General features: G+C 35.5%; 2 protein-coding genes across 3 annotated transcripts; both read left to right on the forward strand.

Annotated features, from left to right (window-relative positions):
- Positions 1-541: 541 nt before the first annotated feature.
- Positions 542-5,366, forward strand: LOC137404349 (uncharacterized). 2 transcript variants are annotated; one of them, XM_068090543.1, is made up of 6 exons: positions 542-582; positions 1,636-1,782; positions 2,488-2,652; positions 3,495-3,554; positions 3,836-3,999; positions 4,813-5,366. In XM_068090543.1, exons 2-5 carry the CDS (start codon positions 1,705-1,707, stop codon positions 3,953-3,955), a joined length of 423 nt encoding a protein of 140 aa, XP_067946644.1. In that variant the 5' UTR covers positions 542-582; positions 1,636-1,704; the 3' UTR covers positions 3,956-3,999; positions 4,813-5,366. The 2 variants fall into 2 exon arrangements, with proteins under 2 accessions (XP_067946644.1, XP_067946645.1); XM_068090544.1 differs by having other exon boundaries at positions 3,501-3,554.
- Positions 5,367-6,677: 1,311 nt separating this feature from the next.
- On the forward strand, positions 6,678-19,471 carry LOC137404446 (uncharacterized). Its single transcript, XM_068090653.1, has 5 exons — positions 6,678-6,795; positions 14,907-15,017; positions 15,141-15,307; positions 17,016-17,170; positions 18,796-19,471. The coding sequence occupies exons 1-5, from the start codon at positions 6,746-6,748 to the stop codon at positions 19,195-19,197; spliced, it is 885 nt and encodes a 294-aa protein (XP_067946754.1). The 5' UTR covers positions 6,678-6,745; the 3' UTR covers positions 19,198-19,471.
- The last annotated feature ends 1,091 nt before the right edge of the window (positions 19,472-20,562 follow it).

Below are 20,562 nucleotides of genomic sequence, written 5' to 3' on the forward strand. Positions count from 1 at the left end.
GTGAAATCACTTACTGTTGCATTTGGCTCAGTTACATCACTCTACAACAGGTAAGATAGGATAAGATCCTGAAGTTGGTATTACTAAGCAGTTACATGGTAAAAAGAAATCCTATTCGTGAAAGAGGTTAAAAGTAAAACTGTTTGTTGTTATTAAATGAAACTATGGTGTACGGAGTATCTTTTTATTGGTTGTCGTAACGAAATAATCGTTGCGCGGCTTCTCAGCTATCAATTACATTGTATAGTTGTTTAACATTTTTTGAGTTTCCCATCTCGTTTGTCAATTTGTAAATTGACAATCATGTTCATGTTCGTTAACATTTGTCACATGCAGTCAGCACAGTCATCCTGTCATGCACCAACGTGATGTGGCGCAGAAGCCGCATACAGTCACGCCGAGTTGCGCTAGGAGATAGGTCAGGTATAATTGCAGTGGCTCAAAACCTGGTCAGTTTCTGGGTCGTTTTGTAGGGGTGGAGCTTAATCCGGAAATACAAAAGCTTTAAAGTTAGTTGAACCGCTGCAAACGTTTAGTTGTTGAGAAATCGAGTAGTTATCTTTTTGTTTGACAAAATATCACGTAAGCATCTTTTCCAAGCAAATTTTTAATTACAAATATGAGTTCTTTTAGCAAATTTACAAAAAGTATTTACATAGCTGTTTATCGTAGTTTTTTCTTGTTAAGAATAAATGGTAACACGCTCACGAAACGGAAAAAATCTTCTACAAAAATACACCATTAATTATTCTGTATTCGTTTATATTTTAAAAATAGTTTTATATTTTTTTAATATGAATACACTTTTGTAAAGCGGTATTACATAAAATATTGAAAAGTTACGATTATGTTCTGAACAAATAAAATGCACATTAAAACGGTTGTCCACTTTGTTACCATTCTGAGAGCCTAAAATGATTCTATTTTATTTCACTGTAAATATTAGTATTAGCATCTCGTTAGGCATTGATTGTAAAAATGAAGGCAACAGAAGACATCAGTTTCTTATCTTTACTGTATTTGCTGCAAGCACACACTTTTTTAACAACTAACTTTATATTACTACAAAGTCTCAACTGTAGCACACTTTGAAACAACGACAGTGTGTAGCTACCTAAGGAACAACCATTTAATTGTGTATCTCAAATTTTATTTGAACTTGTTACTACAATGGTGCGCTGTCAGTAGCACCGCCAGGCCTAGGCTGTATCTCATCTGTTTGGTTCACAAAAAGTGTAGGAGAGGAGGCAAGGTAAAGCAAGTTTTTGTAGTCTCCTGCAATACAGGGCAGTTATATTTTCAGACTAGACAGCCTGCCTATGATCAGTAGTTCTCAGTAGTCAGAGTCGCTTACTGCTTGCAATTTGTCTTAAAAAATTATTTGAAATGCACTGCATATTCATATTGCTTCAACCCTAAAAGAAGACCTCAGTGGGTCATCATGTATTCATAACTGACTTCATGTATTCGTCATTTCATCTTCTATATAAGCCTACCTACAGGCCTCCCGTGCCTGTAGTTGGCAATCATGTCGGTAGGTTATCGAAGCCTCGATAGCTGAATGACATGATCGCTGACGACAGTCAACTTCTACGAGGACCCTGAGGGCCTACCAAATATATTTTTTAATTGCAGTGCATTTAAGCATTATGCTGCTCCTTCTTGCCTCATTGTTAGACGAGGCTGAGCAAGCCATCAAAGCCCATGAAATCGAATATGGCAACAAGTTTTACACAAACCATTAGGACGGCATATTCAACAAGCATGAAAGACTTTTTGAAGGTAATCTCATATCCTTAAAGCACTTTTTCTCCACTGCCTAATTTGTGATCTTGTGTTGAAAATGAACATTTTATACCTCAGATATTTTAGTGTAACCTTGATTGTGAAGTGTAACCTTGATTGTAAAATGTAGGCCAATGCTTGGTTGTTGTGCAATAGAAGCACATGTCAATAGTAGCTTATATGTTTTTATGCTGCAGTTTTATGAAGCCCTTTTTGGTTTGTTTTTGTACCATGTGATCTATGATGTCACAGGCCCTACATGAAGCAGAGTTGACACAATTTTCATCAGTTCACTAGCAACTCACACTGGATACACACCATCTACCTCTCAGCAATAAAGGATTACTCTCTATAGACACTCAACTCTTAAGCTTAATTTGACGAAGTGGATTTGCGTGTATATACAGACATGCAGTGGATTACAATCAAGTATATAGTGCAGCCTTGATTAGAAGATATACATGGGCTTCAGTGTACAAGCATTGGCATGCAATTGAAATGACATTAAAAATTATTGTATATATTAATAATTACAATCAAGCAAGCAATAAATGTATCAAGCATCATATACATGCAGCAGTTAGTTCTCAATTGAGTGTTAGCAATCAAGTAAGGCTAAAAACCTACAATGTTTTCAGCCAATGAATCTAAAAAATCTGTACCATGTTTCTTAATTTTAAAATTTTATCTGCTCTAATTTAGCAAGGTGAAGATATTTGGAGAGGTAAGAACGTTATTCATGACAGTCAAGGCTATTTATGTATGTATGGCGAAGAAAAAGAGTATGGCGAAGAAAAAGAGTATGGCTGCATGTACGGCCCTGAAAGACAGCAAACCCAGAAGGAAAAGTACAAAGAACAGCGGAGGGTAAGTTACCAGTACACCAAGAATATTTTACTCAGCCTATTACAAGGGATATTTTTGGACAGCAAAACTCGGTCATTGTATGTCCAATATATTTAGACAGGGCTATCCTTCTATGTCTTTGCAAATGCACAGATAGTATAGTATGGATTTTACATAGAGATGATAAATAATATTTATTACTTTTATGGATTTTAATTTGTCTTATTTCTGAAATAGCTATCTTGTAACAAAAGCACGTGTGCACATTTATATTCTTGTAAGCCCGAAATCAGAGAATGCAGTAAATCTAAGTCTACACTACTGCGAGGGTTGCGACATGTCTAAGCTGTATTCAATACTGTGCTTTCGGTCTCACAGTACATCAAACTTCAAAAACATTTTCTCTTATTTTAATTCATCTACACTCTCATAGAAATTTGGTAGAATTGCAAAGAAACAAGGACTTGATTGGAATGCTCAGATACCATATCCTTGACCCAATAGCCAGTGAAGTTTACGGCAATCTGTCTGATTTTTCTTGAGAATTTCTCATCCCGAGGCCTCACACATGCGCCAGATAGTATTATATCGCAGTTCACGCCTTTGGTTAAACTTGGACGTAATATTTTATTTTACATTTAATATTTCACACCTAAAATTTCCAAAAACAATCATTAAAAGCAAGATCAAATGAATGCTTATTTTGGAGCCCTGGCAACAAGGCCTTTGTTTGGACTCTTTTGCCAATTTGAATTTAGTTAGATTGTGCCCACAAATATAAATATGCTACACATGTGCATAAATTCATATATGTTGTCACATGGTGTCGATATACATAATTTACGTATTGTTTACATTTTTAGTCACAGAATCCAACCAAGAAACCGCATCCTCAAGACAATGCATCTGATAGTAACACGGAGGTACTCACTCACATAACCAGCAATAAAATTTTAGGCAAATCGTGCAATATTAATTATGGTTAAATGTGGAATTTTATTGGTAGGCGGATCTTCAAGCCATTTATAGCCCTAGATTAGTAGCTAGAAAAACGTGAAGTTATAGTAGGATAATGCAGAAGAACCCCTTGTGTAGGCAGGATTAGGTTTTAGAAACAAATTATTTGCTGCCAACTGCGATATTTGTTAAGTTGCCTGTTCACACCCAGCCAAACGTTCAATGCCTCGAGCATTCTGATTTATAGCTCAAGATAAGGAGGAAATGCAGTGCTTGCTCAGGACGGGTAGGAGTAAGAGCAGAGGCTATGCGAGCTTCCTTTGATGTGGGGAACATCTACGAAACGCCACAAACGACAGCATTATAGATGTAACTCAGACACCTGATGTTACTTTCATACCTAACAGTCCGGTGAGTGGTAATATTCAGTAACTCAGTTTTAAAATTAGAACCCTGTTGCATGATGCTTTCGTGTCACTTTAGTGTAAGTGCTCAGTGTCTGAATTGGAGAGAGTTGCGCAGCGATGCTCCCAAATCTTTGATTCCAGATTTGTAAAGCATATCAAATCGCTGGCATGCATTTTGCTCCAAATCAAATCACTTAGAAGGATGACTGCTCAGCTTTCAAATAAAATGAAATTAAAACCATCATCCATTATGTAATTGATGGTTTTAATTTGATTTTATTTACAAGCTGGGTAATCCATTTTTTGGTACTTTGATGCCAATCTCATGATTGGTGATTTGATGTGATTTGCAAATCTCTAATCAGGATTTGGGAGCATCTCTGGAGTTGTTATCAACTCTTTGAGAAATTAATAACGAGGTGTCACAACACCATCCGATTCATAGACTGAGTACTTGGACTAATGTCGCTGTTGTCTTCTACAAGTCAACTCTATGGGCTAAGTCGGTTGAGCAATGTAGGATCGGAGAAGATATATGAAGCCAGGAAATAATTGTGAAATAAAACTACTGTAAAAACAGTAATAAAGTCAGGAACTAGCAAAAGCAGATTTGCCCGGTTCTTTGAGATCGCCAAATTAACTTCCAGCTAATCACAATGTCCAATGTAACTTTCCAATCTACTTCATTAAATTAACAAATAATATTCCTGTCAAAGTCAAAAATCATCGCAAATAATGCCACTTGAATACTGCATTCACAGTACTTTACAAGTTCAAGGAGATGTAAATACACATGCTATGATTGTTTTTATTTTAGATCAAGGATCTCCAAGAGGAGTTTGCAGGGAGTAAGAAATGACAGAGCAAAAATGCTTCCTGAGGCTTTCTAATACATGCAATATCTAGATAGGCATAGAACAAGTTTGTTCCCTATAGCTGTGGGTGAACTGGCAATGAAGGGAGGTCACGCCAGAGGGCATCTGGCGTGCCCTCCACCTCATTGCCAATTCATCTGAAGCCATAGAGAACAAACTTGTTTTAGATAGGAATACTTTTATATGCAAAAACTCGAACTGTTTCAGCTTGTACTGTGCTCAATTTTGAGTGAATATATTGATCAAATTAAAACATACCTGCATACATAAAACATTCAGGGTTTTCAAAACTGATTTTTTTTTAAATAACCCTGACTTATATTCACTTATTTTCACATATCTACATGTAGTATATGTAGTAGCCCTTTTTTACTGTGTTATTCTGTTCTCATTTGTGCTTGTTAAAGGCCTTTTATGGCTTTGGTGCTGATGTGGTAGTAATTAAGTTATGTGCAACATTTTCTTTTTATATCAAATAAAGTAAAATTATTAAACTTTACAATTTATCATGATAGATTCGTCTAATAACTGAAACAACCTATTTCCCATCATTGTTCCAGTGGTCCATCACCAGACATTTTGTCATTGCGCATCGACTTTTCAAACAATGTATGTTGTACAACGTCAGCAATGCCAATAGACATACATCATGCTAAAGGTTTTGTGTGTGCTGCCCTCTGATTTTCCAGAATTGGCTACATTGTGCTTGTGGAGGTAACGGGAAAGCTGCTAACAATGATTCACAACAATTGCCACATGCATTATTTATATTGAAGCAAGAAAATACATCATCATGCCAACAGTAACAAAATATTTTTTGCCCAACAAATCAAGAAAATCTTTTTGGTCACACAATGCTGTACATAAATAATAAATATATAAGCAAATTGACAAATGAATACCTACAGAGTGCGGTTAGTTCAAAATCTAAATAAAGTTAGTTGTTGGAGAAGTCGGTGTTTGCATTAAAGATAAGATAGACTAATGTCTTCTGTTGCCTTTTCACAATCTTTGTCTTACGATACGCTAACATAAATAGTTACACTAAAATGAAATAGAATCTTCTTTAGATCTCAGAATAGTAGCAAAGTAGACAATTGTTTCAATGTGCATTTTATTTGGTTCGAACATAATCACAAATATTCGATAACTTATATAATACCGCGTTACATATATGTAAGTGCAATCATATTACAACGTATGTAAGATATTTTCCATACACATTGTTTAAACGAATACAGAATAATTAATGATGTATTTTTGAGAAGATTTTTTTCCGTTTCGTGAGCATGTTACTATTTTGTCTTAACACGACAAAACTACGATAAACAACTATGTGAATACGTTATGCTAGTTTGATGAAAGATCTCATATTTTTGATTAAAGATTTGCCTAAAACGATGTTTATGCTTTATTTTGTTACAAAAAATAAAAAGATTACAGACTCAATTTCTAACCGACTAAACATTGGCACCTGCTTAAAACCTCGTCGCTTAGTGCCGACAAAACATTTGCATTTCCTGATTAAGCTCCACCTCTACAAAACGACCCAGAAACTGACCAGGTTTTGAGCCACTGCAATTATACCTGACCAGGAAGATACGCTCTATAACCCGCCTAATAGATGATACGAGCTATTATACTCCTGCTTATGTTTGACGTTTAGGTAATAACCGTGTCCCGATGTACTGACGAAACTTGAACGGGAATCTTTGCGTAATAGACATGTGAAAGTCTTTTACGCGCTAAAGCAAAATGTTTACCTTTCTCGCTCCCTGCTTGACTAATAGCAACCTTACGGGACTGTTAGGAAAGGTGTAAGGTTCGTGACACAATCCGTATCCGTCGAACGTAAATTGGTGTTTTTTACCCAGTATGACACACATCTCCGATAACGAATTTATGAATGTTATTCGGTCATACAGGTAATCAGGATCAATTATTGTGCTACCTTTTAGTATAAGTACACTTACAACCTCAAAATAAAGTCTATTAACGATCATATCACACCAGCATAATTAATAGTGAACAGAAATAATTAACTGATGTTACCTATTTGCTTTGCAAACCAACTCGAATTAAAACACCATCATAGCTACGATGAACAGATATCATGAAGAAAACGCTTATATGTATTCTAAAATGCAAATGTAGGCTATAGTAGAAGAATACAAGCATGCTTATAGAATGCTAGGTATTTCAACTCCGCATAGCGCTAGTTGAATTCATCAAGTCAAGATACACTTACGTCCCGTCGCCAACGTGACAACCTTGAACGTTTCACTTGGTGTTGGATTTACGTTCCCGTGTATGTTTTGAATTCGGAAAAGGAAAAAAGGTAACACAAAATTGAACGAAGAAAGCAAATCTTGACGTGCTTATATACACTTTCAGCTTTTTTGCCTTTCCATAAATGTGCCAATTGTTTTTCATGTTTTCATATTCATTTTCCATGAACGTTCATATATTTTCCTATGCATTTTGCATAAATGTGCTAAAATTATTCTTGTTCGATTTTCAGCCACATTTTGAACCTATCGTTGTGGTAGTGGCCTTAGTACATTTATATTGAAGGGGAATTTTGCCAGCGACCACTATTTTGTGGAATCGAATAATGGTTGTCTGTCCCTGATTTGGACTTAGTTCTCATATATAAATGTGTTGCGAAGTTCTGCAGGGTTGACTGGGTGTTAACCGCATGTTTCTGCTCATGTCCTCCTAGGCACCACAACCAATATATAGTTTGTACTCAAGTGCCACAACTGGTGGACGGGCAACGGGGATGCAAGACCACAATAACTATAAGTGTACAAGAGTGAATAGGAGCTGTATACACAATTGAAGGGATGCGATTATTCATATGGCACAGTTTGATCTTTATTTTCAAATATCTAACAAATGCTGGACTATCAAATTACCAAGTAATGGCACTTCTGCACAAGTTTTAGCTAACAAGTTGTATGTAATAACTTCACACAGAAAAATAAACAAACTATAAAAAGCAACAATACTTGGTCATTACAAACTGATTACAAAAGGTAGGTCTATTATTCGAAAAGAAAGCAGAGTACCATCGATACATCCTTACTGCCTGAGTAGGACATTCCCTAAAGGAACAGTCTATATCTTTTTCTCCAGAAGATTACTAGTCCCCAACAAGCCAAAGGATAATAAGCCTCAGAACTACACACTAACCAATTTTCACAGCTATGGGTTATGACGGGGCGGTATCTGACATCGTGTTTTGCTGTGCGTTTGAAACATCAGAACCAAAATGCTTGATTCAAACTTGTGATTACTTTTTGTGTGACAATCACTAGCTATTTCGGCAGAAATAACAACGTATTGGGACACCATTGATGTTTGTAGACACCAATGTCTACAAACATCGATGGATTCGCTCGCTGATTAGAGATCAACAAATTACTCAGAGCGTTTCGAGCACATTCTTTGGATTTCTCATATCGAAGTCAAGAGCTTCTTCACGTTCCACCAAACATAATTTTTTGGCACACAGGCGTTCTTCTAAATTTTCAATTTCCTGTCACTGTTTCCTTGAGCATCTTCTTTTTTGAGGTAGCCTTTTTCGCGCATGAATGCTTGCACTTTAGCACTCCTTTTTAGCCAGTTATCGCGCTTTTCTGATTTTTCCTTGAGCTTTATCCGAGTCGCTTTCTTTATTGAAAATCAAACCAATTACCAACTGATTTTATTAAAGCTGCTCGATTTGAGGATAAAAATAGTAGAGCTACCCAGTATATATATCACTGTCATACAATAATGACCTGTAAATTATTATTATACTATGATGATTTTTAGGTTACTGATATCTAAAACGATAGAATCACATTATATCTGATAATTTATAATGTAATAAATAATAATGCCAAAATAAAGTACGACAAATACTAGCTAAGGTTGCTCTCCAGCTATTGTGTACCCTGCAGCGTCAGCGCCAATAGGAAGATTTTAGTAAAAGGTGATTCTTAAACCATAACTGCCACGAACAACTTTTATCGTATTTACTAGGTAAATCAGACATGCTGATTCCGATTTTGTAATCAAAATAAAGATTAGGCCACTAACTTTCAGAGTAATAAAGGATATTTTATAGCGTTTTAATATCGGTCTCGAAAACAACACGATCGGCATAACAAGCTCCGCCCATAAATACTTGACGTAACCTAGCTTTTTAGGAACAGAAGTTACGTAAAGATGTTTAGACCGATTTAGAATAATAGAGATGGGTGTTTTAAAATCTATTAATATCTAAATCCAGCTTTAAAAATAATATCAGTCTTTTCTGAAAGGTAGATAAGCTATTCAGCATTGCGTATTTAAAAAGCGCGATAACAACGCTAGCTCGTGATAAAACCGCGCTTTTTGAGCTCCTTTTTCTTGGCGTCCAGCCCATTTAAACGTCATGTAACAAGCTGCGAGCAATTTTAAATAGTTATATCCCTTTCATAAAAAACTGAACTTATTTTACAGGCTGGATTTAGACAATAATGGGTTTTAAGACTTCCATCTCTATTATTTTAAATCGGACTAAACTTTTTTAACTTCCGTTTCTGAAAAAGCTAGGTTTCGTCACATATTTATGGGCGGAGCTTGTAATGCCGATTGTGTTGTTTTCGAAACGGATATTGAAACGCTTTAAAAAAGCCTAAATGACTTTGAAGGTTAGTGGACTAATCTTTATTTTGAGTACAAAATCGGAATCAGCGTGTCTGATTTACCTAGTAAATACAATAAAAGTTGTTCGTGACAGTTATGGTTTAATGTGGCCATGGCAAAGTTATCTTTTCGGATCAAATTTTCTAAAATTGTAACTTCTGAAATGTAATGGCATCAAGCGAGTGATGAAATGAGTTTGACAAATTTCCTTCCTGCCAATAGCAATAATTTTGTTTACTTTTGACATTTCATGCTCTTTTTATGTTATCCTCACATCATAGTACATGAAATAAACCCAACACATCTGTGGGAACAAATACAAAGAAAGAAATACTTGATTGGTGATCTACTTATTACTATTATTTGGATGCAGTATTATATATTACATCATAGTCATACCTGCCAGCACTCACGCATTGGGCGTGAGACTCACGTAATCACCCCAAAGAAAAAATGAAAATGCGTGTGATTTTTGCCCCAATTTCCACAATTTTTTATATACTATCATTGATACATCAATTGCCCCAAAACCAAATCTCACGCATTGCCCCACTCATGGGTTGGCAGGCCTGATCATAGTGCAATCAACTGATGAAACAAGAGGGAACTTGTGGTAATCTGCCCTATTTTGTAGAGCATCACCTTTGTTTTTTGATCTTTTTACTATAGAAATCGTCAAATATTGCCAACTCATTGTCGAGTGATTTGGGATTTGATTTACTGAATATCATTTGGCACGAAGGTGTTTTGATCTTAAGTCGCAAAATCATCAAAAGTTATATAAAAACTAGAAATGTTAAAATTGGAGAGCATTAAGGGTATCAGCTAAATTGATAAATGTAATTTTTTTATAATTACTGTCTGTTTTTTTACATCAATTTATGCAGCAAAGCCTCTGCAGCTTGAAATTATTGTTCACAGAGCATGGTAACTAACTTTAGGTTGGATGTTTTAATACCAGCATCGTATTACCCGAACTGCTTTTGATGATAATCTCACAAAGGCTAAGTAGCTTGAGATAACATGCAGTTCCATTTTATTTCTAAAAATTATTATCTACTCCTGTCAAAATGTTCATTAACAATTTGATTTGAAATAAATCCATCACCACCAATTTTGACACAGTTCTAAATTTTACTCTTTTTTCTTTGGTAACATCAAATAATCTCTAATTTTCTGTCTGTGAGCCTATCAGATTCTTCGCAACACGTTCACTGCATGGATCTCTGTTACAACTTATCTCATGAAAGAGACTCGGCGAGTCGCGATGCAAGGTTAAACAGGGAGGAAACGTGATGCTATATATGTGACATACATGTATATATGTGATATATACATATATACATGTGATATATATTGAAATTTATTATAAGTAGAACTAAAACCACAGTGCTTGACATGAAATAAAGCTGTATAAAGTAATAGATAGGTAAATAAAGTACTTACCTTGGTTAACTACTGACAGTTTCGTGATAGTTATCAGGCTGTAGGTCTCAACTGTTGAGACCTACAGCCTGATAACTGCACTTTATATATCTATATATTTATAGATATATCTATTTCTCAAAGTATACGTGTGTCCCTCCAACTATAGTTATTAAAATCTTAGAATAAAGAATCCATACTGAAGAAGATTTGATCTCAGACTCTACTGTTCACCAGTCCATCACCATACCCATTAGGCCACAGAGATTGAGTTGTTAGCTAGCTGATATAAGTCGCCATATGGGAGCAAATGCCTAATGGCTTTGCGTACGAAGCGGGGTGATTGCGTAAGTAAGTGATTGTCATTAGTTAGCTTACTAAAAATTTTCTATGTTGGCAATCTGCCAGGCAACTCTCATTCTATAAAAGCTGATTTTTAATACTCGGGCAACGCCAGGAAGCGCAGCTAGGATATATATATTTCTTAAATTTATTGTGTATGCATGTGTGTAGTTCCAGCTATAGCTATTAAAATCTTGGAATAAAGAATACGTATCCGGTTAGATGGAAAAATATAAATGTAGAGGTGATTAAATGTAAATGTGAAATCATTAAGGAGTAATGATTAAATATAGAGTATTTTACTATGATTACAATCAAAAATTATTTGGTATACAATTATATGATTTCTGTTCGTCTCAGTGTTGGCATGTGAAAATATCGTAGGCTATAGACGTACATAGATAAAGGGGTGTAAAAATCTTCTCGTCATTATCTGATGCAATTACCTTCCGGTAAAAATCATCATCATTAAAAATAGTACCAAAATACTATGTTAACCTTAGTAACTATTGTTGCGTCTTGCCTGTTTGTGTTAGGTAGAATGTACCACTAAACCTAGCTTCCAAGTAGTTGGATTACAAGAGTGCACCACCACTCCCAGCTATATATACACACACATATATTGCACACGCAGTATATGTGTGACTATGAAAATATTAATGATAAACCTGGCCAGGCTAAATCCCTAAATAAATACTCTAATTGTCAAGTTGCCATTTTATCAAGCATGGATTTTTTACGCATGTGCAAAGCATAGTCTATATTGGCGTCGGTAATAGTTCGGCACAACATCCTCCCTTCTCTTAATAATGTGTTGAGTCTATCTGTTATGTAGAGAACTGTTTATATTTTGATTGTTGTGTTCCTCGTTGTTCCTCGTCGCGTTCCTTTTTTCACCATACATCAACAAAATTTCTTTTGAAATTCAAATTTGGCGGTCGGTGTGCTAAATACGTCGTAATCATGAAGATGCCAATATGCTATTCACCAAAATCCCCACAATATCTGAAAGAGCTACGATGCTCTCGCTCTCCCTCAGTTTAGCATTCTTTGTGTATCGTAAATGCTTGCTATTGCAGGAATGAAACGAAAATTAGGGAAAAGTAAGCGAAAGTGAAAATTTATTGTGCATTCAAGCGTTTAATGTAATACTACTATAAATTTTAATTGATTATATTATTATGTAACTACATATATAACTTTAGTTCATTAGCCATGGGTCCTAAGATTGATAACGCCGTTAAAGGAGGAAGTGAAAAGCGGATTTTATTGAAATAAAAGTTTTATTGTAAATCATAATTACTAAATGCACTAAAGTTCCTGTAGTTAACTATACCTCCTATGGTTAATATACCATTATGTTACAAATTTTTAATATGTAGGCCTACAGTGCGTATATATAAATTTTTTTACCAGTGTTTGTTTGTACTATGGGTTTTTATACTCCCTTTATATGACATTTGCACCTTACCATACCAACACTGGAATGATTTAATGTTATTTGGCGAACTCCATTGTAATATGCGCTTGCTTTCATTTTAGTAGATGACTCTAAAGCTTCACTGAACGCATTCACTGTGAAGCTGACTTTAGAATGATTATTGCTAATCCAAATCACTACGTAGGCAGGATTATAATATTCACATCGACCACAATGTTTTAATACAATCTTTGGTACATGTTAGGGTTGTCAGTAGTTACTTCACACATATTTGCTTGCAAACTTGTTAAGTAGGTCATATGCTTTGCCAAATAAATAGGAGATGAAAGGTGCAAGAGTAAATGTAGTGATATATTTTAGCCACCACCAAATGTACACAAACAAACACCATTCATGTTCTCATCGTTTTATTCATAATTTCTATGTTCTTTTCATGTGAAATTTTTCTATATATGTTGTAGTACTATAGCCTAATTCTAAAATGTATTTGTTACAGCTTTTAAAGCACATAAATTACATATTTTTTATTGTACATCTCAATACATCAGAGTCTTGGCTTTCGAATGAGCTATTGTTTGCCATGGTGAGACAGACATTGGTTGGTGTTTATAGGATTTCCCCAGAGCTCTACCGCGAAAAGGTTTACTGGCATAGTCTCGAAAATTGTGACGTCACAATTCTCATATTCGTTGTTGTGTGCTCTTACTGCTTATTTATCAACTACGAAAGTGACGATAATGACGCTACTGGCAGGTGAAGGTAGGACAACTCCAGAGAACGAATGAAGATGACAAACATACCTGCAACTCTCACGCATTGGGCGTGAGACTCACGCAATCACCCCAAAGAAAAAATGGAAACGCGTGAGATTTTTGCCCCAATTTCCACAATTTTATATATACTATCATTGATACATCAATTGCCCCAAAACTAAATCTCACACATTGCCCCACTCTAGGGTTGGCAGGTCTGATGACAAAGGAATCAGTGTCATTAGTTCTCCATGTACATATTATTTCTATGATAAGTACATCAGACTCCAAACCACACTATATTTTCCTGATGATATTATGCACTAGCTCTTTATTTTTAATGCGATGTTAAGGGTGACGACTGAGACTAATTAATTTCAAGCATTGCGTGATCTCGCGAAAGTGCGATTGACATTTAGTCCTAGGGCCACGCAACCGCAGGTCATAATTTAATCGATGTGATTTCATTACCTTTATCAACGACAGTACATTTATTGAAGCATAATTAATTAACCCAGTACATGTGTTTGTATTGGTCGGCGTTAGCACGATTGCGGGCATTGTTGATTATCTAGAATCTTAGTTTATTATTAGCGCTCTCCGGGTTGCGAGTGGCAAAAGTGGTGTCAAAAAACTCTCGTGGCAGGAGGCACAAAAGCGCGATTGTCTGATATCCCGATCTCAAAGGCAAATTTTGTAGTAGTACATGTACGGTGTGCGAGTGGCAAAAGTGGTGTCAAAAAACTCTCGTGGCAGGAGGCATAAAAGCGCGATTGTCCGATGTTTAACAGCACCGATTGTCACAGAAAAACGCAGCCTCAATGGCAGCGAAAGGGATCGACGACCTAAGGCTAAATGAGAATTATGACGCCACATTTTGAGTACCTGAACCAAGTGTTTTTTTTTGCAGGACGTACTTTTGACACCTCGTTTTTCATAGTTCTATTATTCTCTGTGTATTGAATATAGGCTCATTCGAAAGCCAAGACTCTGATGTATTGAAATATATAATAAAAAAATTATGTAATTTATGTGCTTTAACTATGCATGTATTTACACATAACACCAGCATGTTTTGATGCAGGTGTTGTGTCTAAATTTTTTATACCGTTGGAACGTATTAGGGCATTTAAAGGGTAAAATGAGTTTCTACTTATGAAATTTTCTACTTCCGGAACGATTTAATTCCGTAAGTCAAGGTTCTGCTGTATGTTTATAAATCTTAAATACATATATTTACGTGTTTGTTTTTATAATCCGAAATTGTAATCTTATTGAAAAAGAAATCTCAAATGGAAACATGTTACATATGTTTTCATTTAGGATTTCCCCTTAATAGGATCATCCATTACATCTTTGTGTACACAGTCTGCACCTTTTCTTGTTACTATTTATACAGAGCCGTTTATGTTCGCACATCCAAAGAATTTAAAAATATTGCCATCAAAGAAAATGCATGGAAAGCAATTGGAGCACAGGTTGACATGGTACCAGTGGCTGCTCGCAAACGGTTGGTGAACTACACTAGCAGTTGCTTTACTCGCTTATTCTATTGACATCGTTATAAATGCGTCGGCAGCTGTTTATTTTGAAATAACCACGTATAAAGAATAATTTCAATGGGTTTGTTTAGGTATGAGAACATACGGACAAAGCTTGCGAGGTATTTAAAAGCGCAGGTTCTCGCTAAGTCTGACTCTGATCGAGAGGATGTTCCAATTAATAAAGAGTTGGAGAGCCTTCGTTGGTTGAGTGAATATATCCAACACCGAAATAAAAGAGGTGCCAATTTACTAGATGGTAAGTTTAGCTCTCATGCCTACCTTCATAGCAAAAGTATTCCATTTTGCAAGATTCGCTTGGAGATGCGCCTATCAGCAGATTCCTGATCGATTCGTCAATTCACTTTCAATTGGCCAATTGGAAAGCTTATAATTTTTACAATTTAGCACTAATAGTTTACGACCCACCCAAAGTACGTTGAGCTGCTCTGATTGCTAACACTTAAGGTTGTTTTCTATCACAATATTGTAGTGTAATTATTTTTGCTAATTTTTAAGTTCGTAACTTGTTCTTTCAATTTGGAGTGAAAACAGTATGCAGTCAGTCGTTAACAACTTTCCCTTGAACTAAATTAGTTTCTGCTGGAGGCTCAATCAAATGGCAGATGTATTCAGAGAAATTATCTGGCGTGGAATGCTCACGACCTCGTTCCAATCTAGATAATTTCCTAGCCTACCATTTCACTATGGTAAAACTTGTACAGTAATACTTCAACTTACGAGTGCTCCAACGTACGAGAAACTTGAGATACGAGCCAGCTTTCAAGCACGTTTTAGCACTAACATACGAGCCATGTTTGAGATACGAGCACTTGAGTCAGTTGCCAAGTATGCCGGAGGTGTTTTATGAGAACAGCATCACTATGTATTTTTCAACTGCTCAGGTTATACTGTTGTACCGTGTTTTTGTGCACGATTTTCTGTGCAGAATTATGTGAATTAAAAGTACTGTGCGTAGACCGAAAGTTTGCCAGTAAAATGAAAGATATTACGAAGAAAAAGCAAATGATAACAGTCGATATTAAACGGAAAAATATGCGAAATGTGTATGCGTGATTCAGCTAGCTCGGCAATATGACAGAAATACATTCATAATTATCAAACAGAAGGATTATATTCAGGGCATTTAGTTCGCAAAAGGACTAACCATAGTTTCTAAACGGTGCAGCGATCTTCACGACCGCTGATGGCATTGGACAAACAATTGGCCGGTGACAGCGTAACTGAAACGATGCTATGTGAAAAGGCCGGCGCTATCTATCCAAACTGTTTAATAGACATTCGTACAAGTTGGCTAGTGGTCGTGCGTTAACCATTTGTGGCGACACCTGTGTTCGTCCTAATCGCAACATGTTGCAAGGGCGACAAAGGCAAACGTCCTTAGATAGGTTTATCTTAAAACGGCCGGCTAGTCGTGAAAGCGAAAAAAAGGAAACATTTCTCGCTAACCAGCGAGAAATTTCAAACTAGGAACGCCGAAGAAATTTTAATTACGTTTAGTTGAAAATGAGAGTTTGCTTTTTGGTTTGCTTGTAAGTTTGTCTTTTAACACTTTGATAAAATCCAAATTTACCAAAGTCACCTGTTGTAACGAAGGATAACTTATATCTCCCTCCCTGGCAAATGCGAGTGTTAACTGCTATTGTATGTATTTAATTTTACATTTTAATTAATCACATTTCCTTGCATTGTTTTTTATTTGTTGCTTTTTGAAAACATGTACTACGTAAGGACAATAACCAACATGTTCTTTCTGTTATAATATCTTGTTTTGAGTGTTTTATTTGCTTTTTTTAGAGTATGGAAACCAATCAATATATATTTAATTGTTCTATATATAAATGAATTGCACCAACATGCGAGTAAATTGACATATGAGCTCAGTCTCGGAACGCATTAAGCTCGTAAGTTGAAGTATGACTGTATTACAATTGAACCTTCTGCAGATGAAGCTAGCAGTACAGAAGAAGATACAGCGTCATTTGATGACTTTGTGGACACTAATACCAATCCAACTACTATTACTGCTGCTATCAAAACTGAGACAGCTACTCCTGTTCCTCTAACTCTTGTAAATAATACCAAGAACAGAGGCAGGATGGTGAGCAGGTTTATCTTCCAATGTGTCAGATTAGACATGGTTTACCATATTTTTCTTGATTATGCTTGTTAGTTTATCGTTTTCCCACGACCAAACGCGAGCGGAGCGATTGGTTGGGAGATTTATGACAAATGCACATGTCACACAACTCACGAAAATTATTCATTGACGGCCGTCGCAAACCCTTGTACCGAAATCTCATCAACAAATTTAACCATTTTTGTGTAGAGTCGTTTAAATATAATATCGATACAAAACACATATAAACCTATTTAAATATGTTACCAAGTATTTGAAATGTTACCGCAAGACCCTAAAACTAATCCATCTGATCGGATTATACATAAATAGACAGATTGATTTGGCCAAAACTCGCGATAAAAACTTGACAAGCTATTTCTAATCAAAATTAAGACCGGCCAACAAAACGGCAATAAGGCCATGCGACAAATAGTAGAACTATTAAGTCGTGCGCATTTCACGAGAAAAATGTGCACATTTCACCAGTCTATAGCATTGTCTAATTGCCGAAGGTTTCTTTAATTAATGTAGACCATTTGAGGCGTAGACCGATTTACAGGTACGAAAATGTGGTACACAGTTTATCAGCCTATGTGTTTGTCCAATTACCGAAGGTTTCATTAAATTATCTAGAACATTAGCCAGATTTCTTTACATCTTATCTACAAGCTAGTGCCGAACTACAATGCCCCTTTGTGACAAGAATATTTATTTTACTCCAGTTTGCAGAAAACTTTCAGATGCGTTAATGCTAATGCTTGCTTTCTGTTACATATCGCTGTCAAAACCATTCAACATTCAACACAACCAACTTTCTACTTTCCAACACAACTTTCAAACTGTGTATATTACACGGCAGCTCGCCATTTTACTTTTAATATTGCATTTCAGAGATATAATAAACATATTTCATTATTGCTGTTGGTAGTTAAATTACATACAGCAGGTTAGGCCTACAGCTTGAATTAATATTTATTTTATTGTTGTAAAACATAAGTTTGAGATAGTAGTAGATTAGGTCTGATTTTTATACAACCTTTTTTTGTTTTGCATAATTGACCTTTTGAATTTCATTTCAAACCAACTTGACAACTACCATGGACATACAACCTCCCAGAACACCGCGTCGTCGCGCGTTTCTCCCAATTATTACGGAGGAGGAGGAGAAATAGGTCCTCACAGCAACCATACACATCAAATGCTAATGTTCAACAACACGCTACTCAAAATAATAACAACAACTCATCTGATTCAGAGAATTCTTTAGTAGATGTTGTAGGCGAAGCCTACAACATCTAACTAAAGAATTCTACTTTTGTAGAATTCTGACCTTTTGTAACTACTTTTTCAACAACCAGCAGTACCCTTTCTTTTTTCCATTATCCTTTGGTCGTGGGCTGTATGACAGGGGAATTTCTAGTGTTATTAATAGTTATTTTTGCTAAAGTTCAATGTTTATCATCAAATTTATTTTCAGCTTTGATAAACTACCTATGGATCGCTAGCTGAAGTCATACAGCGTTATTTTCGATTTTCGATTTATTACAATATAATCAATAGATTTTATGTAAATTGTGGATGAGGTCAAATTAATTCTGTTGTAGCCAGTTGATCGCACTTCCCATCAGCGTCTGGAAACTACGGATGCCTGGAGAAAAGATGATGACGATGATGAATGTGGCAGTTTTTGCAGATTGCTGGCTGCTAAAATGAGAAAACTCGACTACGCAACCCAAGGCATTGTCCAACACCGAATGTTAGGAGTTTTCTTAGATATACATTCAGGTCAAAGTCATCAGTCATCTTTGAGTTCAGTCACATCATCGTCACTGTTATCATCAACACAACCTTCCCAGTCAATAACATCACAACCACCTCAATCGTCGCATTCATCATCACAAGTTCCTCATTCATCAGCCTCTGACCAGCCATCTCCACACTCACCAACATATTCTCTTCCTGAAATCAAGATAGTCAAAGTTGCCAGTGTTCCAAGTCTGCAGTAATCACATATATAGTTACAGTTCTATTATGTGATGAGGATGTTTGCACCTCGTATTGAAATTGTATGTAATTATAAAAGCTGAAGTAATTTTTATATATATTTGTATATAATTGGTAATAATTGTATGTTGTATGAATTTTTGGTAGATGCAGAGAAACCTAAGGTGGTGGTAATATGGTCTTTTAGAAATGCAAGTAAAGTGCATAAAATATATTTAGAAGCAGCTTTTATTTTTAGTTTTGTTTAATGGAGATCTGTACGATAAAACCTTTTCAAAACAATAAAATGACAAATGCTGTCCTAAGATACAAAATGCCATCAGCATCAACAGGTTGATGACAAACTAACGATACGGTGTCAAATACAGTAAGAATTCAGTGGAAAGAGGCGTAACTGTATACGTAATTTAGTAGACAGAACAATGACTCGGATTAGAGTGGTCTTGCCAAGGTTTAACTTAAGTTCCATGATTTTGAGTAGCAAGAGAAGTCCGCAACAGGGATTTATACACTGTGAGTCTCCAATATCCCTCCATTAGGGTTTCTTTGTTATAATTATCAGCAAAATTAGAGGTTCGTACTGTGTTTTATAGAAACATGAATAAATGTGGGATCAGATGACTATAAAATCATGTATATTGTTAAATCAGTCTCAATGTGGTTAAGGGTTAGAAGATTCCCTACGATTGTAATGTTCATTAGCAAAAGCTTCAGCAGAAAAAAATATATCACATGTAATTTGCGCTAAGTGTTCACATATGAGTACATCAATGAAAAAAATTCATTTTGTATTGTGTGTTGCAATTGAATGGGTATAGCAGCCTTTGCAGCTGTAACACTTAACATTGTATGTTTTTCTACCATTACATAGTATATACATTTGCTTACTTGTGTTCAAATTCAAGGCAATTTGTATTTCCTAAAATAAAGATATGTAATTTAGTATGTAGGCAATGCATAGGGCACCATAAAACTTGGTACTGGTAGAAAATCTAGTGAATACTAAAATACTAGCTGAAGAATTTCCTCAGCATTTATCTATTGATCAGCTATAAAAACGTCCTCTAGTGCGGGTGCAGTGGCAATCATAAATAATATGCTTCTTGTAATAATTTTTTAGAAATTTACATTTTATTTCCTGTCATTTTTGTCATCTGCTACAAAATTATATACTACAAATATATATATATATATATAGTTTGCCATATTTTGTAGCAAATGACAAAAATGACAGGAAATAAAATGTAAATTTATAAAAACAGCAATATATATACAAATTCTATAGAATTTATATATATACTCGTAAAAGAATCTTTGTTCTGATCTACCATATCATGCTCATCTTTTAGTGAGATTTTCTCTAGCGA

Source organism: Watersipora subatra, chromosome 9 (genome assembly GCF_963576615.1).
Source record: "Watersipora subatra chromosome 9, tzWatSuba1.1, whole genome shotgun sequence".
NCBI classification, from domain to species: domain Eukaryota; kingdom Metazoa; phylum Bryozoa; class Gymnolaemata; order Cheilostomatida; family Watersiporidae; genus Watersipora; species Watersipora subatra.

What these genes read in the sequence shown, in the direction of transcription:
- LOC137404446 (XM_068090653.1), top strand. Translation starts at nt 6,746, where the DNA reads ATGACACACATCTCCGATAACGAATTTATGAATGTTATTCGGTCATAC. An exon ending in AATGTTATTCGGTCATACAG is followed by an intron (nt 6,796 to 14,906) that starts GTAATCAGGATC and finishes CTATTTATACAG; the next exon opens with AGCCGTTTATGTTCGCACAT. An exon ending in CCAGTGGCTGCTCGCAAACG is followed by an intron (nt 15,018 to 15,140) that starts GTTGGTGAACTA and finishes GGGTTTGTTTAG; the next exon opens with GTATGAGAACATACGGACAA.
- LOC137404349 (XM_068090543.1), top strand. Translation starts at nt 1,705, where the DNA reads ATGAAATCGAATATGGCAACAAGTTTTACACAAACCATTAGGACGGCA. An exon ending in AGTACAAAGAACAGCGGAGG is followed by an intron (nt 2,653 to 3,494) that starts GTAAGTTACCAG and finishes TTACATTTTTAG; the next exon opens with TCACAGAATCCAACCAAGAA. An exon ending in CATCTGATAGTAACACGGAG is followed by an intron (nt 3,555 to 3,835) that starts GTACTCACTCAC and finishes TCTGATTTATAG; the next exon opens with CTCAAGATAAGGAGGAAATG.